Source organism: Acinonyx jubatus, chromosome A2, assembly GCF_027475565.1.
Source record: "Acinonyx jubatus isolate Ajub_Pintada_27869175 chromosome A2, VMU_Ajub_asm_v1.0, whole genome shotgun sequence".
In the NCBI taxonomy this organism is placed as follows: Eukaryota; Metazoa; Chordata; class Mammalia; order Carnivora; family Felidae; genus Acinonyx; species Acinonyx jubatus.
The window spans coordinates 160051781-160073498 of NC_069383.1; the positions used below are offsets into that span (position 1 = coordinate 160051781).

A 21718-nucleotide genomic window follows, 5' to 3' on the forward strand; every position below is an offset into this window, starting at 1 on the left:
AGAAATGGGTGCTTGGTCTTTGTCCCTGGTCTCGCACAGAGCTTCCCAGACCCTTGGAATTTCCTGTGATAAGACTGATCAAGGAGTCTCTGGTTATGTTAACAAGGTGGCTTTGGGAAAGCCCCCGGTTGCCAGAGGAAGCAACTGTGAACCCAGGGTAGAAGCTTTCAGTGCCCCCTGGTCCCACCTCCAGGGAGGGGAGAGGGCCTGCAGGTGAACTCAGTCATCAGTGAATGATGATTTCATCCAGCCTCCTTTGTAACGAAGCCTCCATGAAAACCCGAAGGGCATTGTTCAGAGAGCTTCCTGGTTGGCGAATGCATGGAAATGGCGGGGGGGGGGTGTGGTACATGTGGAGATGGGTGCCCCTTCCCCATGCCTTGCCCTCAACATCCCTTCTGTCTGGCTGTTGCTGAGTTGTGTCCTGTTGCAAGAGAACTGTGATCTAATCAGCAGCGTGTTTCTCGGCGTTCTGCGAGCTGCTCTAGCAAATTAATCAAACCCAAGGAGGGGGTCCTGGGAACCTCTGATTTATAGCCAGTTGGTCAGAAGCACAGGTAATAATAATTTAGGCCCAGTTGGTGTCTAAAGGGGGGGGGGGACGGTCTTGTAGGACTGAGCCCTTGCCCTGTGGGATCCAATGCCGTCTCCGTTGTTGAGTTGTTTGTAGGACAGCTAGCTGGGGCCGTGGTGGGGAGAAGCCCACCCATTGGAACTGGAATCAGAAGGGTAGACTTGGGGCGCCTGGGTGGCTCAGTCGGTTAAGCATCTGACTCTTGATCTCAGCTCAGGTCTTGATCTCAGGGTCGTGAGTTCAAGCCCCACATTGGCTTGATGTGGAGCCTACTAAAAACGTCAACAACAACAAACAGAACAGAATTATAGACTTTTTATTTAATTTATTTTATTTTTACCCATTTATTTTTGAGAGAGAGAATGAACGAACAAGCGGGGGAGGGGCAGAGAGAGAGGGGGACAGAGTATCCCAAGCAGCCTCCGTGCAGACGGCACGGAGCCCGACGTGGGGCTCGAACCCATGAACTGTGAGATCATAACCTGAGCCAGAAACAGCCGCTTAACCAACTGAGCCACCTAGGCGCCTCCAGAATTATAGACGTTTTAAAAAAGAAACATTTAGGGGCACCTGGGTGGCTCAGTCGGTTAAGCGTCCGACTTCAGCTCAGGTCACGATCTCACGGTCCATGAGTTCGAGCCCCACGTTGGGCTCTGGGCTGATGGCTAAGAGCCTGGAGCCTGCTTCGGATTCTGTGTCTCCCTCTCTTTGCCCCTCCCCCGTTCATGGTCTGTCTCTCTCTGTCTCAAAAATAAATAAACGTTAAAAAAAAATTAAAAAAAAAAAAGAAACATTTGGGGCACCTGGGTGTCTCAGTCGGTTAAATGTCCAACTCTTGATTTCGGCTCAGGTCATGATCTCGCGGTTCGTGAGATCGAGCCCCGCATCAGTCTCTGTGCTGACAGCACAGAGCCTGCTTGGGATTCTCTCTCCCTCTCTCTCTGCTTCTCTCTTTCTCAAAATAAATAAATAAACATAAAAAAAAATAAATGCAAACATTTTAATTTGCAGAGAGAAAAGGGCCCACGTTGTAGATGCATAACTCAGTGAATTTTCTCAACCTGAATAGCACTCGGACCAGGAGACAGAACATGCCAACCCTGGGCAACCCCACGTCCCCCTTCTGGTCACTGTCCCTAGAGAGCAGCCACTTTGTTGATGTCCAGCACTGTGGTAGGCAGAGTACTGCCCCCTTAAGATACCCACGTCCCTAATCCTGGAAGCTTCGTGTGGCAAAGGACAGTTGAAGTTGCTAATCAGCTGACCTTGAGATGGGGTGACCCTGGATTCCCTGGTGACCCAGTGTCATCCCAAGGGTCTTTTTTGGACGGGGAGGGGGCGTTGAGGAGAGCACGCACAAGCGAGGGAGGGGCGGAGAGAGAGGGAGAGAGAGAATCCCAAGCAGGCTCCATGCCTAACGCAGAGCCCGACGCGGGGCTTGGTCTCGTGAACCCTGAGATCATGACCTGAGCCGAAATCGAGTCGGTCGCTTAAGGGACTGAGCCACCCAGGCGCCCCAAGGGTCTTTGACAGAGGGAGGGAGGAGGGTCAGGGAGAGAGATGTGGGCTTTGAAGACAGAGGGCGCAGCCTTCCAGGGAGTACAGTGGCCTCTAGAAGCCAGAAAAGGCAGGAACGGGTTCTCTCCACCTCCAGAAGGAATGCGGCCCTGCCCAACCTTGATTTCAGCACCACAAGCCCCCGTCTCAGACCGCTGACCTCCAGTGTCTCTCGAGGGGGGCGCCTGGCTGGCGGTTCAGCAGGGAGAGCATGCGACTCTTGATCTTAGGGTCGTGAGTTCCAGGGCGCCGCGTTGGGCGTGGAGATTACTTTAAAAATGAATACATAAATAAACATTAAAAAAAGTCTCTGGGAACCTGCGCCCCTCCTCTCCACCTCCTTCCGGTGGACATCACCCCCTTCCGGCCTCCAGAAGGCCACTTCCCACACGGGCGCCAGTACCCCACAGCTTGTCATTGTATCTAAAATAAAACCAAGGGCCACAGAACCCCCAGACTCCACGGGCGGGGGTGGAAAATGGTCCAGCCGCCCCAGAAAACAGTTTGGCAGTTGCTTATGAAGTGAAACAGGCGACTGCCCCGTGACCCAGGGATCCCACTCGAGCCCCTAACAGAGGTTACCTTTGGATGGGGGAGCTGGAGATGGACCGGGAAGGGGGGAAGATGCACGAGAGCTTTGTGGCGGGACAGGAGGCTGCATGACACAGGTACCTGTATTTGCCAGAGGCGACTCTACACGGAAGATTGATGCATTTTGCATTTTTAATCGTAAATGTTGGAAATCATCCGAATTCCTCCCTGAAGCCCGTGGGCCCTGGGTGACCTGCCCCTGTCCCCGCTCCCTGGCCTTCCCTCCTTCCTCTCTCCCCGTCACTCACCCTGCTCCAGCCACAGGGGTCTCTTGCTGTTCCCTCAACACGCTGAGCTCAGTCCTGCCTCAGGGCCTTTGCACCTGCTGCTTGTGCCTCTGAAAGCCCCTCCCGACCACCAGTACCCTCTTCTGCATAAACCGAGGCCCTCCTCACCTCTGGGTTTCACGTCAGAGGGTATCTCATTAGACCTTCATTGGCCACCTCATTTAAAGCCATGGCCACCTGTGTATTCCCTACCAGGTTCCATCACACGGTGTTACCTCATTCATGAATGTTTACTTGTGCATTGGCTGCTGTCCCTGCTGGGCTGTGAGCTCCATGAGGACGGGAATGTGTCTCCTTTTTTCCCTGCTGTATCCTCAGCACCTAGCCTCATGCTGGCATGTATAAGTCGATCAGAGAACACCTCGTGGATGGATGGACAGACGGATGGGCAGCTGGGCAGGCAGATGGATGGATGGGCTGACAGGTAGAGGGATAGATGGGTAGAGGGACAGCTGGGCAGGCGGACGGACGGATGGACGGATGGATGGAAGGATAACTGGTTGGTGGATTGGTGGATGGATGGATGGATGGATGGATGGACAGTGAATGGATGGCAGGGAAGAAGGCAGATGGACAGATGGCCGTTAAGGATGAACACCCTAAGTGGGGACCAGTGTGGGGGTCTGGACAGTTGTCTTAAGATCTTGGGAAGGGGCGGGGTGCCAGGCTGGCTGAGTCAAAAGAGCATGTGACTCTTGATCTCAGGGGGTTGTGAGTTCAAGCCCCATGTTGGGTGTAGAGATTACTTAAAACTTTAAAAGGTAGGTAGGTAGGCAGGTCGATCGATCGATCGATAGATGGATCTCAGGAAAGGTCACAGCTGCTCAGACTCATCCAGACGGCCACTGGAAAGCTTTCTTGGCGGAAGGAGGCTCCACTTCCGTGGCACACGGGGTCATGCAGGGGCCCCTCTTGCCCAACCGCAGCCACGTAGCAAGCGAGAGAGCGACATTCACACCTGGAAGGGCGGGTGGTCAGGAAGGGAATCACAGATTTCCCTTGTCGTCCTGGGCTGCACTGGAGGGACTGTCCCACAGTGACGGGAAGCTGTTGTGGACACCGGAGAACTCGAGTTGATGACCCCCGTCAGCCAGTCCCTTGACCACTGGCCACCTGTTTTCACATCTGTAAAGTGCAAAATACTAGCTGTTTTCAGGAGCTGTGTCTGAAGGGTCAGTAGGCACCGGGCTAAGCACATTGTGTGTCTCATCGGGCGGGGCCGACAGGTGGGTTACTGTCCCTGTTTGCCCAGTGAACTTGAGATTCAGAGAGGGCAGCTCATTTGCCTGAGGACACACAGCCGGAGGCTGCCGGGCGCTGGTGGGGGGGAGGCGAGGGCGGGTGGCGGACCCTCCTGCCCCACCCGTGGGTCCTGCGGGCCGAGCTCCTTTTCACCGGACCCCGTGTCCACAGGATGTGGTCCAGCTTCAACGAGTGGTTTTGGCAGGAGAAGTTATGGTTACCACCCAACAGCTCGTGGGTTGCCCTAGAGGACCGAGATGGCCTGGTGTACCCCCACCCCCGGGACGTGCTGGCAGCCCTGCCCCTGGCACTGGCCCTGGTGGCCATGCGCTTCACCTTCGAGAGGTGAGTGCCGGGGTCGCTCACGTGTGTGTGTGTGTGTGTGTGTGTGTGTGTGTGTGTGCGCACACACGACGTGCTCACCCCGGCCGGACGCCCTGAGGGGTTTCGTCCTCATGTGTCCCGGACGGAGCCTGGCTCTGAGCCCGCGTGCCTCTCCCAGCCCCGTCTTGTCCCCAGCCCCTCGCACCCGCACCCTTCCAGCCTCCGGTGGCTGGTTTCCCGCCACACGGGCTGCAGCTCGGGTCCGCGTGCCAGCGTCTTCACAAAACGGGCGGAGGCCCTGGAGGACGCGTTCTTGCTTTGCTGACCAAAGACAGGCCTGAAGAGGCCCCGGGGGCAAAGAAACTCTCGCCCGCTCCCTCCTGCCCCTCTCCTGCGGGCCAGGTGACCCTCCACCTCACCAGCCCTCCCTCACCTCCCCCACCTCCCCCACCCTGCCCCTACCATCCTTCCATCAGCCCCCCCCCCCGCATCCCTCTCACCCCCCATCATCCCTCCTACACCCCCTCCCCCTCCCCTCCCCTCCCTCCCGGCTCCTAACACCTTCCCTCCTCCCTCTGCCAAAGGAAGGAGCTGGGCACTCTGGCTTCCCTGTTTGTGCCCAAATCCCTCCCCCTTGCAGCCTGGTTCCCGGCCCCCCTGCCCCGGTTCCCAGCAAGCCGGGTACCAAACCCTGTAGATTTTCAGTCGTGTCTCATGGGACCCAGACCCTCCTTCACACTGGGGTTCCCTGCCTTTCCCTGCCTGGCTGTCTCCTGGGCGCGGGAAGCTCTCCCAGGGCCCCTTCCCTCTGCCCCAGGTGCCCCGCGCTTTCCACGTGGACCAACACTGTAGTCACAGCTGATTCAGACCTGCCTTGCCAGGCTCCCTTCCTGCCGGACAGTCCCCTCCGTGATCAGCCACCCACCCCCTCTGAGGTTCCCCCTCCCCCTTAACGTCCCCCCCAGGCGCCCTTCGCGGGCCCACCACCTTCTATGCACCCACCTGGCCTTCTCCCTCACTCCTCTGCAGTTCCTTCAAGGCTGGGTTCTGGGAGACCCCCACCATGCCCTTCTGCCCCCCCCCACCATAGAGCCCATAACTCCCTTCCGCCCCTACTTTGAGTCCCTGGCTTTGTCCTGCCCTGACCACAGGGAAATGGGAACACTCTACCTCTTGCCTTGTCTCTTCCACCCCCAAGGAGCTTCCCCGTGTCTGGGTTCACGTGATACAGGCGGGACACCGGGGACCCGGGAATACACACTGAGGTTGTATTTATTTAACAGATACCCCTGGAGCGCCTACTCTGTGCCCACCATTGCCCGAAGCAGCTTATGTGTCTTAACTCAGCCCCCTGTGCAACCCCATGAGGTGGTACTGTTATTATCCCCATTGTACAGAGTAGGAAATTGAGGCACAGAGAGGTCAAGGCACTGGCCTGTGGCCACACAGTGGGTAGGTCGTCTGGGACTAAGGCTTTGCCTGAGGGATTCTACGAGGCCTAATTCAGCCAGGCTTTGAAGGGTGAGTCCTCCTCTTTCCCACAGGGTGGGGAGGGCACAAGACTATGCCCAGGTTCACTACTGGAGCCTGGAGTGGGGGGAGTTGTATATTTAACTGATGGCCTCCTTAGAGGTATGGGTGTATCCCATCCTAGAGTTATCCTTTCAAAGGGCAGCGTGAGTGGGTAGCTTTTCCAGGGTTGAAGGCGGACGTTTTCGCCATCGCTAAAGTAAATCCTGGGCCAGTCTGCTGCTCACCCGCTGTGTAACCTTGGCCATACCTCCGACCTCTCTGAGCCTCGGTTTACTCATCAGGGCAATGGGGACTTTGACAGTAGAGTTAAATGAGCCAGGACCTAATGTGGATTCGTGCCTATGCTTGGCAGATTGTAAGTACTCAATAAATGACAGTCCCCTTCTCCCCCACTCCCCGGTCATGACAGAGTCTGGAACGAGTTCTTGCTGGGCTGCACTGAGCTTAGTTCTCCCAGACCGAGGCCGGTGTTGGATGGTGGGTAGGAAATTCCATCCTGACCCCTGGCCTCGGGGGCCCTCTAGTGGAAAGTGTGGGGATTGCCTGGAGATCCGGGCTCCTGCACGTGACCCCGCTGAGAGAAGGGCCACCTGAGTGGGAGCAGACCCGCTCCTGCCTGTGGGGACCCCCCCCCAGCCTGAGGGGGCACAGACAAGGACCCAGACCACCGTGAGACAGGCAGTGCGGGGACCCTTGTTCCTGTTTGGGACTGAGTGCCGCTGGCCGAGTGCCCCAAAAGTTAACCTTCGCGTCCCCATCCTGAAGACCCACCCATCCAGCTGCCCTTCCTAGGTTTGGTCCAGTACGGCGGCCAGCCTACCCCTCCAGGGTTCCAGCGTGTGACCCGGCCCCTCGGAGCCTCAGTTTCCCCACCTGGATTGACCGGCTCTGTCTCCCCTGCACCCAGATTTATCGGCCTGCCCCTGAGCCGGTGGCTGGGTGTGCGAGATCAGGCCAGGAGGCCAGCAAAGTCAAATGCCACTCTGGAGAAATACTTCCTCACAGAGGGGTGTAAACCCAAGGAGGTGAGAGCCCCCTAACGCCCCCCCCCATCGGCCTGCACGGCCGCCTTGCAGATGGGGCCCCAGGGGTTGGGATGACGCCCAGTCGTCAACAGGGAAAGCCCAGTGCCCCTCTCCCCACCCCACCGGCCATCCCAGCTGCCCAGTGGGCACATCCTGGGACGGAGGTGGGGAGACCAGGTCTCTGCTGAGCTGGTGAGGAACAGAAGGCTGGACTGCTCTGGGGGTGGGGGAGACCAGAGCAGGCCTGTGACCTCCCCTGTGCCCATCCGGTGGGTGTGGCTCAGGGCCTTGGGATTCTTCCTCCCTTGTCCACCTCCCTCTGAAGGTAGGGGTGGGAGGCAAGGTCTCAACTGCCTCCCTGGGGTGGGGATAAGACCTGAGTGTTCCAGGAAAACCTCTAGGAGGGGGCTGCCCCAGCCCCGTCAGCCACCTGTCTGTCCTGTGAGCAGGACTGCTTTTTATATGGCCTCTTTGGGGGGACCCCACGCTGTGAACCCCCCTACTGCCCGCGTGCATAGGTAGACAGTCCCACAGGCAAGGGCTGGGCAGCAGGGGAGAGGGGGACGCACCTGGGTCTCACCTGTCCTGGGACAGGGGCAGGAGGGCCACCTCTGTGACCCCTGTCGCCCCTCGCCAGCCCCAGATGGCCTTCCTCGCTGCCCAGTGTGGCCTCACGCTGCAACAGACCCGGCGCTGGTTCCGGAGACGCCGGAACCAAGACCGGCCCTGCCTGAGCAAGAAGTTCTGTGAGGCCAGGTAAGCCCGGGGTGGGGCTGCGGTGAGGGGGGGGGGGGGGGCTGGGGTGCCGGGGAAGGGTCTGCTGCCCTGGCAGCTGCCTCATGGGCTCCCTCGCCATCTGCAGCTGGAGGTTTGTCTTCTACCTGTGCTCCTTCTTCGGTGGCCTCTCCGTCCTCTACCACGTGAGTGCACCTGCCCGTTTCCCTGCCCCCCCACCCCCATCGATCCCACAAGCACTTGCTGTGCTCAGGGCCTGGACTGGGGGCCATGGAGGGGTTCGGGCAGAGGAGGGAAGTGCATAAAGGCACAGAGAAGGGGAGAGGGCTGGGAGGGGTCCTGGAAGATCACTCAGGTGCCTGCTGAGGACATGCTGTGCGCGGGGAGCCGGGGGTGTGCAGCCGACAACCCTCGGTCTAGAGTGAGAGCAGCCCAGGGGAGGGCGCACCTGGGGAGTAGAGGGCTGGGCTCTGACCTTTGGGCAGCTTCAGACTCCCGGGTCCCTGCAGGAGTCATGGCTGTGGACACCCGTGATGTGCTGGGACAATTACCCAGATCAGGTGAGTGGTGGGCGGGGCTCCCAGGCCGGTGGGAGGGTGGGGATGGTCAGAGCCCCTGTAGCCATGGGGGGGGGAGCCAAACCTGGACATCACACGACACCCCTGAGGGAGGGCCACAGTATTTCCGCCTCCCCTGTGGAGTGGGCAGAGGCCGGAAGCCAGGAACCCTGGAGCAGGAGCCGCCACAGACCCCCTGCCCTTGACCGCCCCCACCTTCCCCAGTCATTTGGATCCAGAGGTCCTGGTTTTGAGCGAACAGGGAGGCCCCTGCCCCATGGGAGCCTCGACTCCCCACGGCTAACCTTGCCCCGCCCCGCCGCAGCCCCTGAAACCGGGCCTGTACTATTGGTACCTCCTGGAGCTGAGTTTCTACATCTCACTGCTGATCACGCTGCACTTGGATGTCAAGCGCAAGGTGAGGCCCAGAATCTGACTGGGCAGTGATGCCCTGGGGGAGTTGTGACCCAGTCTCCAACCGGAGGGATGGCCTCACCCCACACCCGGAAACCCCCTGGTGGCCTCAGGCCGGAGGCCCAGAGTCCACGAGGTACAGATGCTCCCCAGCCCGGTGGGGGGGGGCCCTGCCACCCAACCTCCTCCCTGCTGTGACCTACGATCTCCCGCAGGATTTCAAGGAGCAGGTGGCACACCACTTCGTGACCATCACCCTGATCGTCTTCTCCTACAGCGCAAACCTGCTGCGCATCGGCTCTCTGGTGCTGCTGCTGCACGACGCCTCGGACTACCTCCTGGAGGTGGGCCTGGTCCCGCCCCGCCCTCTCCCCGCCCTCTCCCCGCCTTCCTGGGAGATGAGGCCACGCCCCCTCCTGGCTTCCTGGGACCTGAAGCTCCTCACGCTCCCAGAAACACACACTTTACCTTTCTTTTTACATTTTTTATTAAAAAAAAATTTTTTTAATGTTTATTTTTGAGACAGAATGCGAGTGGGTTAGGGGCAGAGAGGGAGGGAGACACAGAATCCAAAGCAGGCTCCAGGCTCTGAGCTGTCAGCACAAAGTCTCGAGCTGTGAGATCATGACCTGAGCCAAAGTCGGATGCTTAACCGACTGAGTCACCCAAGCGCCCCAATTTTTTTTTTTTAATTTACATCCAAGTTAGTTAGCATATGGTGCAACAGTAATTTCAGGAGTAGATTCCTTAGTACCCATTTAGCCCGTCCCCCTCCCACAACCCCTCCAGTAACCCTCTGTTTGTTCTCCATATTCAAGAGTCTCTTACCTTTTGTCCCCCTCCGTGTTTTTATATTATTTTTGCTTCCCTTCCCTTGTGTTCATCTGTTCTGTGTCTTAAAGTCCTCATATGAGTGAGGTCCTATATTTGTCTTTCTCTAATTTCGCTTAGCATAATACCCTCTAGTTCCATCCATGTAGTTGCAAATGGCAAGATTTCATTCTCTTTGATTGCCGAGTAATACTCCATTGTATATATATGCCTCATCTTCTCTATCCATTCATCTGTCAATGGACATATGGGCTATTTCCATACTTTGGCAATTGTTGATAGCACTGTTGTAAACATTGGGTTGCATGTGCCCCTTCAAAACAGCACTACTGTATCCATTGGATAAATAGTGGAATTGCTGGATCATAGGGTAGTTCTATTTTTAATTTTTTGAGGAACCTCCAGACTGTTTTCCAGAGTGGCCGCACCAGCTTGCGTTCCCACTAACAATGCAAAAGAGATCTCTCTTTCCGCATCCTCTCAACATCTGTTGTTGCCTGAGTTGTTCATGTTAGCCATTCTGATGGGTGTGAGGTGGTATCCCCTTGTGGTTTTGATTTGTATTTCCCTGATGACGAGTGATGTTGAGCATTTTTTCATGTGTCGGTTGGCCATCTGGATGTCTTCTTTGGAGAAGTGTCTATTCATGTCTTTTGCCCATTTCTTCACTAGATTATTTGTTTTCGAGGTGTTGAGTTTGGTAAGTTCTTTATAGATTTTGGATCTAACTCTTTATCTGATATGTCGTTTGCAAATATCTTCTCCCATTCTGTCGGTTGCCTTTTAGTTTTGCTGATTGTTTCCTTCACTGTGCAGAAGATTTTTATTTTGATGAGGTCCCAGTAGTTCATTTTTGCTTTTGTTTCCCTTGCCTCTGGAGACATGTTGACTAAGAAGTTGCTGTGGCTGAGGCCAAAGATATTTTTGCCTGCTTTCTCCTCGAGAATTTTGATGGCTTCCTGTCTTAGATTGAGGTCTTTCATCCATCTTGAGTTTATCTTTGGATATGGTGTAAGAAAGTGGTCCAGGTTCATTTTTCTGCATGCTGTTGTCCAGTTTTCCCATCACCACTTGCTGAAGAGACTGTCTTTATTCCGTTGGATATTCTTTCCTGCTTTGTCAAAGGCTAGTTGGCCATACGTTTGTGGGTCCATTTCTGGGTTCTCTGTTCTGTCCCATGGATCTGAGTGTCTGTTTTTGTGCCAGTACCATACTGTCTTCATGATTACAGCTTTGTAATACATCTTGAAGTCCGGGATTGTGGTGCCTCCAGCTTTGGTTTTCTTTTTCTGGATTGCTTTGGCTATTCGGGGTCTTCTCTGGTTCCATACACATTTTCGGATTGTCCTAGCTCTGAAGAATGCTGGTGTTATTTTGATAGGTATTGCATTGAGTATGTAGATTGCTTTGGGTAGTATTGACATTTTAACAATATTTGTTCTTCCTATCCAGGAGCATGGAATATTTTTCCATTTTTTTGTGTTGTCTTCAATTTCTTTCATAAACTTTCTATAGTTTTCAGTGTATAGCTTTTTCACCTCTTTGGTTAGATTTATTCCTGGGTATTTTACGGTTTTTGTGCAATGGTAAATGGGATCAATTCCTTGATTTCTCTTTCTGTTGCTTCATTATTGGTGTATAGGAATGCAACCGATTTCTGTGCATTGATTTTATATCCTGCGACTTTGCTGAACTCATGGATCAGTTCTAGCAGTTTTTTGGTGGAATCTTTTGGGTTTTCCATATAGAGTATCACGTCATCTGCAAAGAGTGAAAGTTTAACCTCCTCCTGGCCAATTTGGATGCCTTTTATTTCTTTGTGTTGTCTGATTGCTGAGGCTAAGACTTCCAATACTATGTTGAATAACAGTGGTGAGATTGGACATCCCTGTCTTGTTCCTGACCTTAGCGGGGAAGCTCTCAGTTTCTCCCCATTGAGGAGGATATTAGCGTTGGGTCTTTCATATATGGCTTTTATGATCTCGAGGTATGATCCTTCTATCCCCACCTTCTTGAGGGTTTTTATGAAGAAAGATGCTGTATTTTGTCAAATTCTTTCTCTGCATCTATTGAGAGGGTCATGTGGTTCTTGCACTTTCTTTTATTGATGTGATGAATCACATTGATTGTTTTGTGGATATTGAACCAGCCCTGCATCCCAGGTATAATTGCTGCTTGGTCGTGGTGAATAATTCTTTGAATGTATTGTTGGATCCGGTTGGCCAGTATCTTGTTGAGGATTTTTGCATCCATGTTCATCAGGGAAACTGGTCTATAGTTCTCCTTTTTAGTGGGGTCTTTGTCTGGTTTTGGAATCAAGGTAATGCTGGCTTCACAGAAAGAGTTTGGAAAGTTCTCCTTCCATTTTTATTTTTTGGAACAGCTTCAAGAGAATAGATGTTAACTCTTCCTTAAATGTTTGGTAGAATTCCTCTGGAAAGCCATCTGGCCCTGGACTCTGTTTTTTGGGGAGATTTTTTATTACTAATTCGATTTCCTTACTGGCTATGGGTCTGTTCAAATTTTCTATTTCTTCCTGTTTCCGTTTTGGTAGTGTATATGTTTCTAGGAATTTCCCCATTTCTTCCAGATTGCCCATTTTATTGGCATATAATTGCTCATAATATTCTCTTATTGTTTTTATTTCTGCTGTGTTCGTTGTGCTCTCTCCTCTTTCATTCTTGATTTTATTTATTTGGGTCCTTTCCTTTTTGATCAAACTGGCTAGGGGTTTATCAGTTTTGTTAATTCTTTCAAAGAACCAGCTCCTGGTTTCATTGATCTGTTCTAATGTTTGTTTGTTTTTTGTTTTGATAGCATTGATTGCTGCTCTAACCTTTATTATTTCCTGTCTTCTGCTGGTTTGGGGTTTTATTTGCTGTTCTTTTTCCAGCTCTTTAAGGTGTTAAGGTTAGCTTGTGTATCTGAGACCTTCCTTCCCTCTTTAGGAAGGCCTGGATTTCTATATACTTCCCTCTTATGACCGCCTTTGCTGCGTCCCAGAGGTTTTGGGCAGGTTCTGGGCATTTTCATTGGCTTCCATGTTTTTAAGTTCCTCTTTAACTTTTTGGTTAGCCCATTCATTCTGTAGTAGGATGGTCTTTAATCTCCAGGTATTTGTTATCTTTCCACATTTTCTCTTGTGGTTGATTTTGAGTTTCATACCATTGTGGTCTGAAAATATGCACGGCATGATCTCAATCTTTTTGTACTTGTTGAGGGCTGATTTGTGTCCCAGTATGTGATCTATTCCGGAGAACGTTCCGTGCGCACTGGAGAAGAATGTATATTCTGCTGCTTTAGGATGAAACGCTCTGAGTATATCTGTTAAGTCCCTCTGGTCCAGTGTGTCATTCAAAGCCTTTGTTTCCTTGTTGTTGGTTTTTTGATTAAATGATCTGCCCATTGCTGTAAGTGGGGTGTTGAAGCCCCCCACTATTATGGTATTATTATCAATGAGTTTTAGGTTTGTGATTGATTTATATATCTGGGTGTTCCACATTTGGCACATAAATGTTTACAATTGTTATGTATTCTTGGTGGATAGACCCCTTAATTATGATATAATGCCCTTCTTCATCTTTTGTTACAGTCTTTAAAGTCTAGATTGTCCAAGTATGGCTACTCCGGCTTTCTTTTGGCGACCGTTAGCATGATAGATGGTTCTCCGTCCCCTTACTTTCAATCTGAAGGTGTCTTTAGGTCTAAAGTGGGTCTCTTGTACACAGCATATAGATGGATCTTGTTTTCTTATCCATTCTGTTACCCTCTGTCTTGTGATTGGATCATTGAGTCCATTGTCGTTTAGAGTGAGTACTGAAAGATATGAATCTGTTGCCATCGTGTTGCCTGTAGAGTTAGTCTTTGTTGCTTTTGGTCCTTTTTTTTTCTCTCTCGTCTTTTCTCCCCTCAGAGGCCCCCTTAAAATTTCTTGCAGGGCTAGTTTAGTGGTTGCAAACTCCCTTAGTTTTTGTTTGTCTGGGAAACTCTCTGTCTCCTCCTATTTTTGAATGACAGCCTTTCTGGATAAAGGATTCTTGGCTGCACCCACTTTAGCTTTTTAGACGGCTCCTGGAGAGGAGGCCCCGCCCTTTCCCCTCCCCACCTACTTCCCCTGTGCCCACCATTGTGGTGGCACCATTGTGCCCACCCTGTGCCTGAGTCCGATTCTCTCCGTTGCCCCCCTCCCAGGCCTGTAAGATATTCAATTACACGCGTTGGCGGAAAGCATGCGATACCCTCTTCATCATCTTCTCCTTGGTCTTCTTCTACACTCGCCTCGTGCTCTTCCCTACACAGTGAGTCTGCCCTCGTGCCGGTTGAGGAGAGGGGAGTGCCTGAGATCCAGGCCTGCCTCACCCTCGGTTCCCTCACCCAGGGAGCTGGGGGTGTTGGCCTGGAGGCTTTCAGGGGAGGGCCAGGAACGGTGTCCCTGGGACTGGACACAGCATATGCAAAGGCCCAGAGGCAGGAGAGACAGAAAACTGGGCACGGTCATTCTCCCATGTGCCCAGAACATGGAGTAGGGGGCAGGGTTGGGCACCTGCTCACTAAAGTCTTTCCCCAGTCTATTTGCTGAGCCTCTCCTGACAGAGGGAACAACATGAAGATCTCTGCTCACGTGGAGCTGACACTGGGGGTGGGCAGGGGAATAGAAGAAATAAAGCAAACAGGTAAAATATAAAGCCTGAGGGAGTGATGTGCTAAAGAGAAAATGAGGTCAGGAAGGCACAGGAAGTGTATAGGTAGCTGGTCACTGACGAGATTCGGAGAGACTGGAGGGAGAGAAGCACACTGATCGTAGGGGAAGAGTGGCCCAGGCACGGCATGTGCAAAGGCCCTAGGGCAGGACCAGGCCTGGTGTGTTGGAGGCACAGCGAGGAGACCCGTGTGGCTGGAGCTGAGTGAACAAGGGAGGAGGGGACAGGGCAGGTGGCAAAGGATCTTGGGGGTCACGGGGAGGACTTGGGCTTTTACCCCAATGAGCAGAGAGCCCTGGAGGGCTGCGGGTGGGAGAGGGACAGACCTGACTCAGGCTCACAGGCGCCCCCTGGCAGCTGCTGGGGACCGGCCGGTGGGAGACCTGAGCAGGAGCTGGGGGGCGCCTGGAGGGTGCGGTGCAGGTGACAGAGGTGGGTGGGCCCGCGGTCCCCCGAGGGTCATAAAATGGGAATGAGCTCAGAGCTGTTGCTTGAGGAGCAGGAGCCGAGCTTTGGGTGGGCCGGTTCGAGGGACCTGTGGGGTCCCCGGAAGTGTCCTGGAGGAGGCAGCGGGTGCACCAGCCTGGGACTCCAGAGAGAGAGCTCCCCGTCCGGAGTTTGCAGCTCGTGGGCCTGAATGGCCGGCGGGCAAGCTGTGCGTTCTCACAGCTTAACACAACCGGGCGAGAAGGGGCACTTAAATGCCCGGAGGGCCTAGGTATCACTCGGGGGGGGGGGGGGGGCAGTGGGGAGCCACGGAAGGTTCTGGAGCCAAGAAGGTCGCCCGAGACCGAGCGGTCCCCAGGGCGGGGGGGGGGGGGGGGACGGGGGTGGTGCCCGGTGAAGCCCCACCTCTCCCCCCTCCTCACCTGCCGCAGGATCCTCTACACCACATACTACGAGTCCATTGCCAGCTCGGGCCCCTTCTTCGGCTACTACTTCTTCAACGGCCTGCTCATGATGCTGCAGCTGCTGCACGTGTTCTGGTCCTGCCTCATCCTCCGCATGATCTACAGCTTTACGAAGAAAGGCCAGGTAGGGCCGGGCAGGGGGGCGGCTCGCGGGCGCCTCCCCGGAGCCCCGCCCTCACGCCCCGCCCCGCCCCTCCTCCCCCCAGATGGAGAAGGACGTCCGCAGCGACGTGGAGGAGGCCGACTCGAGCGATGGGGACGTGGCCCAGGAGTCCCTGCCGCTGAAGAACGGGGCGGCCCCCACCGACGGTCCTCGGAGCCGGGCGGCCGGGCGGCTGGCCAACGGGCACGCGCCAGCCACATAGCCAGCCGAAGACCGGCCTCGCGGGCCTGCTCCCGGGGCCCTGTGGCTTGGATTTGTGGGGCGGCAGGACCGGAGGGAGGCCCCGGGGCGGCTCTGGAGACAGGGAGGGACCTCCCGCAGGGGCAGGGGCAGGGCTGATGATCTGTCTCCAGCCCCCTCTCTCTGCCCACCCTTCCCTTCCCTTGGGCAACTGGACAGAGCTGGGGAGGGCGGGCGGTAGCCCGCCAGAGCCACCTCCAGGCTGAAAGGGGTCCAATAAAACTTGAACGGAGCCAAGTTCTCTGAGCACGCTTGTGTCCGTGTTCTAGTTCCTCATCCATTCCCGGAGGCCCCAAGGGGACTCTAATTACAGACCGTACCGATGAGACCCTCTCGGCCACCCCAAGACACACGCCCACCCCCCGGGGACTCCGCAAGCAGCGCAGGGAGACACCCCCCCCCCCCAGGCGACTCAATCCCTGGCACCCAGCCCTGTAGGTAAGCCATCACCTTCCAGCACCAAGCAGCCTTCGGCCAACTCCACCCCCAGCTTACAGATGGGAAGGTACGAGGCCCACACAAGTCAGAGGCGGGGCAGAGGGCAGGCTCGTTTGGGTCTCCACAGCCCCTGCTCAACACTGGCAGGCTCCCTGGAGACGGTGAGATAGGGCCCAGGGGGAGAGTTCCCGTGGGACAAGCCAAGGGAGTGTCCATCCACAGCTCTAGAAATGCCGGCCACAAGGCCGCAGGCAGGCCCAGAGGGGCTGCCTCCAGGGGCGTGGAGGGCGGGGAGGGGGAGGGCTGGCAGGGTTGGAGGCCGCAGGATGGGCAAACAACCAGGCCCTCGGACGGGTGGGGGAAGGGGTACATATCTGGTCAAGCTGCTCAGCACAGGGGAGGATGGAGGCGCTGCTGTGTCTCCGCTAGGAGACTCTCCCCTCTCCCCTCCCCTGCCCCCAGAGGGACCGGAAGGGCCAGGAGCACAGAGGAGAGCAGCCGTCCAGGAGGAGGGAGAAGCAGCGGGGTGAGGGGGGGGGGGGGGGGGGGGGGGAAGAAGGTCCAGAGCAAGTGGGGGGATGGGAAGACGGGAAGATCTGGAGAGGAGAGGGAGGCAAGAACAAGGAGGGAGGCAGGGGCTACGGGATGGGACTGTGAAAGAAGCAATGGTAAAGACAAGCCGTGTCAATTTCACTCCTGCTTTTCAAACATCTGGGAAGATGGGAGGAGGGAGGAAGAGGACCAGCAGGTGGCCCACAGGAAGGGTGCAAATGGCCTTGATGCAAGGGAAGACACGTTCAAGTTCAGGCTCAATCTCACTCAGCCTACACCAGGGGCAAAGGAAAAAACTACAATGAATTCCTTTCTCACCAGCTCTCCCGGCACAATGTCAGCGTCCTCTGTTGGGATTTGCAGGGAAAATGGCCCGGTCCCAGTGCTCCCCCTGTGGAGGGGAATCTGGCAGGAATTAGAAGTACAAATGCCTTTCCTCTTTATCCCTAGAGACACCCCCAGACGTTCCTAGTACACTTACAAATCGGTAAGAAAGGACAACCAATCTGAAAACAAAAAATAGGACCAGAAGACATGGACGTTTATAGCAAAGAAAACACTCAAGGCCAAGATTCAGTCTCATTAATAATCAAGGACTTAACAAAGCAAGACTAGACTAGCAGATACAATCTAAGACCCATTCCATTGGCTAAAAAAAAATAAACAGGACAAAGAAAGCATGAGAGAGGATGGGGATCAAGAATCTGATCTATTACAGTGGGAGCATAAATTAGCACAATTGTTCTGGAACACCATTCACCATCTTGTAAAATCGTTAATCATTCTACAAAGTTCAGAAGCAACGCAAACAAAACGGTGTACTATTTAGGCATGAACATCAATCCGGTATAACTGTGTCTTTAGTAAACAGCATACAAACAAAGTCAGAATAGTGATGTTACCTTTGATCTTGGGAGGCTGGAAGATGGGATTCAGGTACATAGACCTACCATCAACTGTTCTAGCCTTCAGAGTTATGAGGTGTGGTGCAGATACTCATATTAATAAATGTAACTTAAGGGGCGCCTGGGTGGCTCAGTCGGTTAAGCGTCCGACTTCGGCTCAGGTCACGATCTCGCGGTCCGTGAGTTCGAGCCCTGCGTCGGGCTCTGGGCTGATGGCTCAGAGCCTGGAGCCTGCTTCAGATTCTGTATCTCCCTCTCTCTCTGCCCTTCCCACTCCCCTGCTCATGCTCGCTCTCTCTCTCTCTCAAAAATAAACATTTAGAAAATTAATTTTAAAAAAAGGTAGGCAATGGACTCTGACATTTTTCCAAAGAAGATACCAAAGAAAAGAAGGAAAAAAAAAAGATATACGAACAGCAACAAGCACGTGAAAATGTTTCAGCCTTGTCCTAGGGAAACGTAAGTCAAACCCACAAGATATTACTTCACAGCCATAAGGATGGATAGAGCAAAAAACAAAACAAAAAACAATGTTGGTAAAGATGTCGCAACACTGGAACGACCCCTGTATTTGCTGGTAGGGATGCAAAATGGTTAATTAATGTGGGACCCGGTTCGGCAATTCCTCAAAAATGTAAGCAGAATTACTATACGGCCTGGCAATTTCACTCCTCAAAGAACTGGAAACAGATAAACAAATACTCGTGCAGGAAAGTTCACAGGAGCACCATTCACAACAGCCAAAAGACGGAAACAACCTAAATGTCCAGCAGTGGGTAGATGGGTAAACAAATTGTTGTATATCCATACCAAGAAATATTATTCCACCCGGAAAAGGAAATACCGATTCAGGCGATGACATGGATGGACCTCAAAAACATTACACTACGCAAAGGAAACCAGACAGAAAAGGTCACACATTTCAGGATTCCTTTTAAGTGAAATATCCACAATAGCTAAACCTATAAAAATAGAATGCAGAGTTACGGTTGCCAGGGGCTGGGGAGGAAGAGGGGGAAATGGGGAATAACTGTTTAGTGGGTAGAGGGTTTTTTTTTTTTTAACATTGAACCTTACTAAAGAACTCCCAGGTATCAGTGAGAAGAGCCACCCTAAAGAAAAGAGGCCAATGGAATATGAACAAGCAAGTCACAGAAGTGAAATTTTTTAAACATGGGAAAATAATCTTTAAACAGGAATTAAATTCTGATACATGCTATGACACCGATAGACTTTGAGGACATTACGCTAAATGAAATAAGCCAGACACAGAAAGACAAATATTGTAGGCATCCACTTATGAGGTATCTAAAGTGGTCAATAAATAATTTTTTTTTAATTTTAAAAAGGGGGACCTTGGGTGGCTCAGTCGGTTAAGCATCTGACTTCAGGTGGCTCAGGTCACGATCTCGTGGCTCACGAGTTTGAGCCCCATGTCGGGCTCTGCGCTGACAGCTCAGAGCCTGGAGCCCGCTTCAGATTCCATGTTTCTTCTTTCTCCACCCCTCCCCCATTTGTGTTCTATTTCTCTCTCTCTCTCTCAAAAATAAATAAAAATATTTTTAAAAAAATTTTAAGTGGTCAGGGGCGCCTGAGTGGCTCAGTTGGTTGAGCTTCCGACTTTGGCTCAGGTCATGATCTCACAGTCTGGGAGTTCGAGCCCCACGTCGGGCTCTGGGCCGACAGCTCAGAGACTGGAGCCTGCTTCGGATTCTGTGTCTCTCTCTCTGACCCTCCCCCCGTTAATGCTCTGTCTCTGTCTCAAACATAAATAAACATTAAAAAAATTTTTTTTAATTTTTTTAAGTGGTCAAATTTACAGAGACAGCAAGTAGACACAGTAATTGCCAGGGACAGGAGGAGGTCAAAATGAAGAACTATTTAATGGGTATAGAGTTTTGTAAGATGAAAAGAATTCTGGAGATTGGTTACAGTGTGAATATACTTAACCCTAGTGAACTGTACCCTTAAAAATAGTCACAATAATGATTTTTACGTTATGTGTATTGTTTTAGTTTGTTTTTTGTTTGGCCATTTAGAAAGTGCAAGCAGGGGAGGGGCAGAGAGAGAGAGAGCGTCCCAGGCAGGCTCCGTGCTGGCAGCACAGAGCCCGATGCAGGGCTTGAACCCACGAACCATGAGATCGTGACCTGAGTCAAAACCAAGAGTTGGATGCTTAACCAACTGAGCCACTCAGGTGACCCTATGTTACATGTATTTTACCACAATTTTAAAAAATGGAGGGATGCCTGGGTGGCTCAGTTGGTTAAGCGTCTGACTTCGGCTCAAGTCATGATCTCACGGTTTGTGGGTTTGAGCCCTGCCTTGGGCTCTGTACTGACAGCTTAGAGCCTGGAGCCTGCTTCCAATTCTGTGTCTCCCTCTCTCTCTCTCTCTCTGTGCCCCTCCCCCACTCACACTCTGTCTCTCTCTCAAAAGTAAATAAACACTAAAAAAAATTTTTTAATGGAAAATTCCGTAAATTAGGACTAGAGGGAACCTCCTCAATTTAATAAAGAATATCTACAAAAACCCCACAGCTAGCATACGTTATGGTGAGAAGCTTGAAGGTTTCTAAGAACAGGAACACAGCAAGGATATACCATTGCCTCTCAATGTCATATTGGAAGTTCTAGCTAATGCAGTAAGACAAGAAAAGGAAATAAAAGGGATACAGGCTCAGAAGGAAGAAATAATACTGTCCGGGGTACTTGGGTTGCTCAGTCGGTTGAGCATCTGACTCTTGATTTCAGCTCAGGTCATGATCTCATGGTTCATGGTTCAGGCTGGCAGCATGGAGCCTGCTTGAGATTCTCTCTCTCCCTCTCTCTCTGCCCCTCCCCTGCTCCCTTTCTCTCTCTCTCTCTCTCAAAATTAATAAGCTTTAAAAAACTATATCAAGGTGCCTGGGTGGCTTAGTTGGTTAAGCATCTGACTCTTGATTTAGGCTCAGTCATGATCTTGTGATTCATGGTCTTAAGCCCTACGTTTTGGGATTCTCTCTCTCCCTCTCTCTCTGTCCCTTCCCCACTCTCTCTCTCTCTCTCTCTCAAAATAAAGTTAAAAAAAACCTGTCTTTATTCATAGAGATGACCATCTATGTAGAAAATCCAAAATAATCAACAAAAAAATCCTCCTGGAACTAATAAGCCACTATAGTAATGTAGCAAGATACAAGATTAATACACAAAAGCCAATCGGTTTCCATGTACCAGCAATTAAAGAGTGAAATTTGAAAATGAAAGCACAATACCATTTGTTATCACCCACAAAATGAAATACTCTGGTATAAATCTAACAAAACACGTACAATTCTATATGAGGAAAACTACAAAACACTGATGAAAGGAATAAAAGAAGTAATAAACAAATGGAGAGACGCCCATGTTTCCATATCGTCAACACGTTAGTCCTTCCCAACTTGATCTACAGATGCAATCCCAGCCAAAATGCCAGCAAGTTTCCTCAATACTGACAAACTGATTCTAAGGTTTCTAGGGACAGGTAAATCCCCCAGAATACACAGCACAATATCGATGGAGAAGAACAAAGGTGGCAGGGCTGACACTACCCAATGTCAAGACTTACTACAAAGCCACGGTGATAAAGACAGTGTGGTATGGGTGAAAAACAGACAGATCAACGGAACAGAACAGAGCCCGGAAATACACGCACCGAGTGGAATCAACTGGTCAGTGACAAAGGAGCAAAGACGACGTAGCAGAGAAAAGACAGTGTTTTCCACGATGATGGTGCTGGAACGACTGGGCATCCACAGGGGAAAATATGAATCTAGGGGCACCTGGGGGGCTCAGTCGGTTAAGCATCTGACTTTGGCTCAGGTCATGATCTCATGTTTCGGGAGTTTGAGCCCCACATCAAGCTCTCTGCCGTCCACTTTGCATCCTCTGTCCACCCCCCCACCCCCCGTTCGCACACGCACACACACACACGCACTTGCTCTAACATAAACATTAAAAGGACCGCCTAGATGGCTCAGTAGGTTAAGCATCCGATTTCAGCTTAGGTCATGATCTCATGGTTCGTGGGTTCGAGCCCCATGTGGGTGGGGCTCTGTGCGGACAGCTCAGAGCCTGGAGCCTGCTTTGGATTCTGTGTCTCCCTCTCTCTCTGCCCCT

General features: G+C 52.4%; 2 protein-coding genes across 7 annotated transcripts in view; both read left to right on the top strand.

Annotated features, from left to right (window-relative positions):
- Window positions 1–15940, top strand: part of CERS4 (ceramide synthase 4) — a 34548-nt gene extending 18608 nt beyond the window's left edge. For 2 of the 4 annotated variants that reach the window (XM_027050503.2, XM_027050504.2), the window contains exons 2-11: window positions 4423–4596; window positions 7016–7133; window positions 7771–7889; window positions 7996–8053; window positions 8378–8428; window positions 8751–8843; window positions 9055–9183; window positions 13862–13968; window positions 15249–15405; window positions 15488–15937. In XM_027050503.2, coding sequence (XP_026906304.1) covers window positions 4424–4596; window positions 7016–7133; window positions 7771–7889; window positions 7996–8053; window positions 8378–8428; window positions 8751–8843; window positions 9055–9183; window positions 13862–13968; window positions 15249–15405; window positions 15488–15646 — 1164 coding nt within the window. In that variant the 5' untranslated portion in view covers window position 4423 and the 3' untranslated portion in view covers window positions 15647–15937. Of the gene's footprint in view, window positions 1–1926; window positions 4236–4422; window positions 4597–7015; window positions 7134–7770; window positions 7890–7995; window positions 8054–8377; window positions 8429–8750; window positions 8844–9054; window positions 9184–13861; window positions 13969–15248; window positions 15406–15487 lie in introns of those variants that run through there. The other 2 variants (XM_053219979.1, XM_027050505.2) reach the window with 2 other exon arrangements.
- The window catches only part of HNRNPM (heterogeneous nuclear ribonucleoprotein M), a 297965-nt gene that overhangs the window by 117525 nt on the left and 158722 nt on the right, over window positions 1–21718 (top strand). The window lies entirely within an intron of this gene.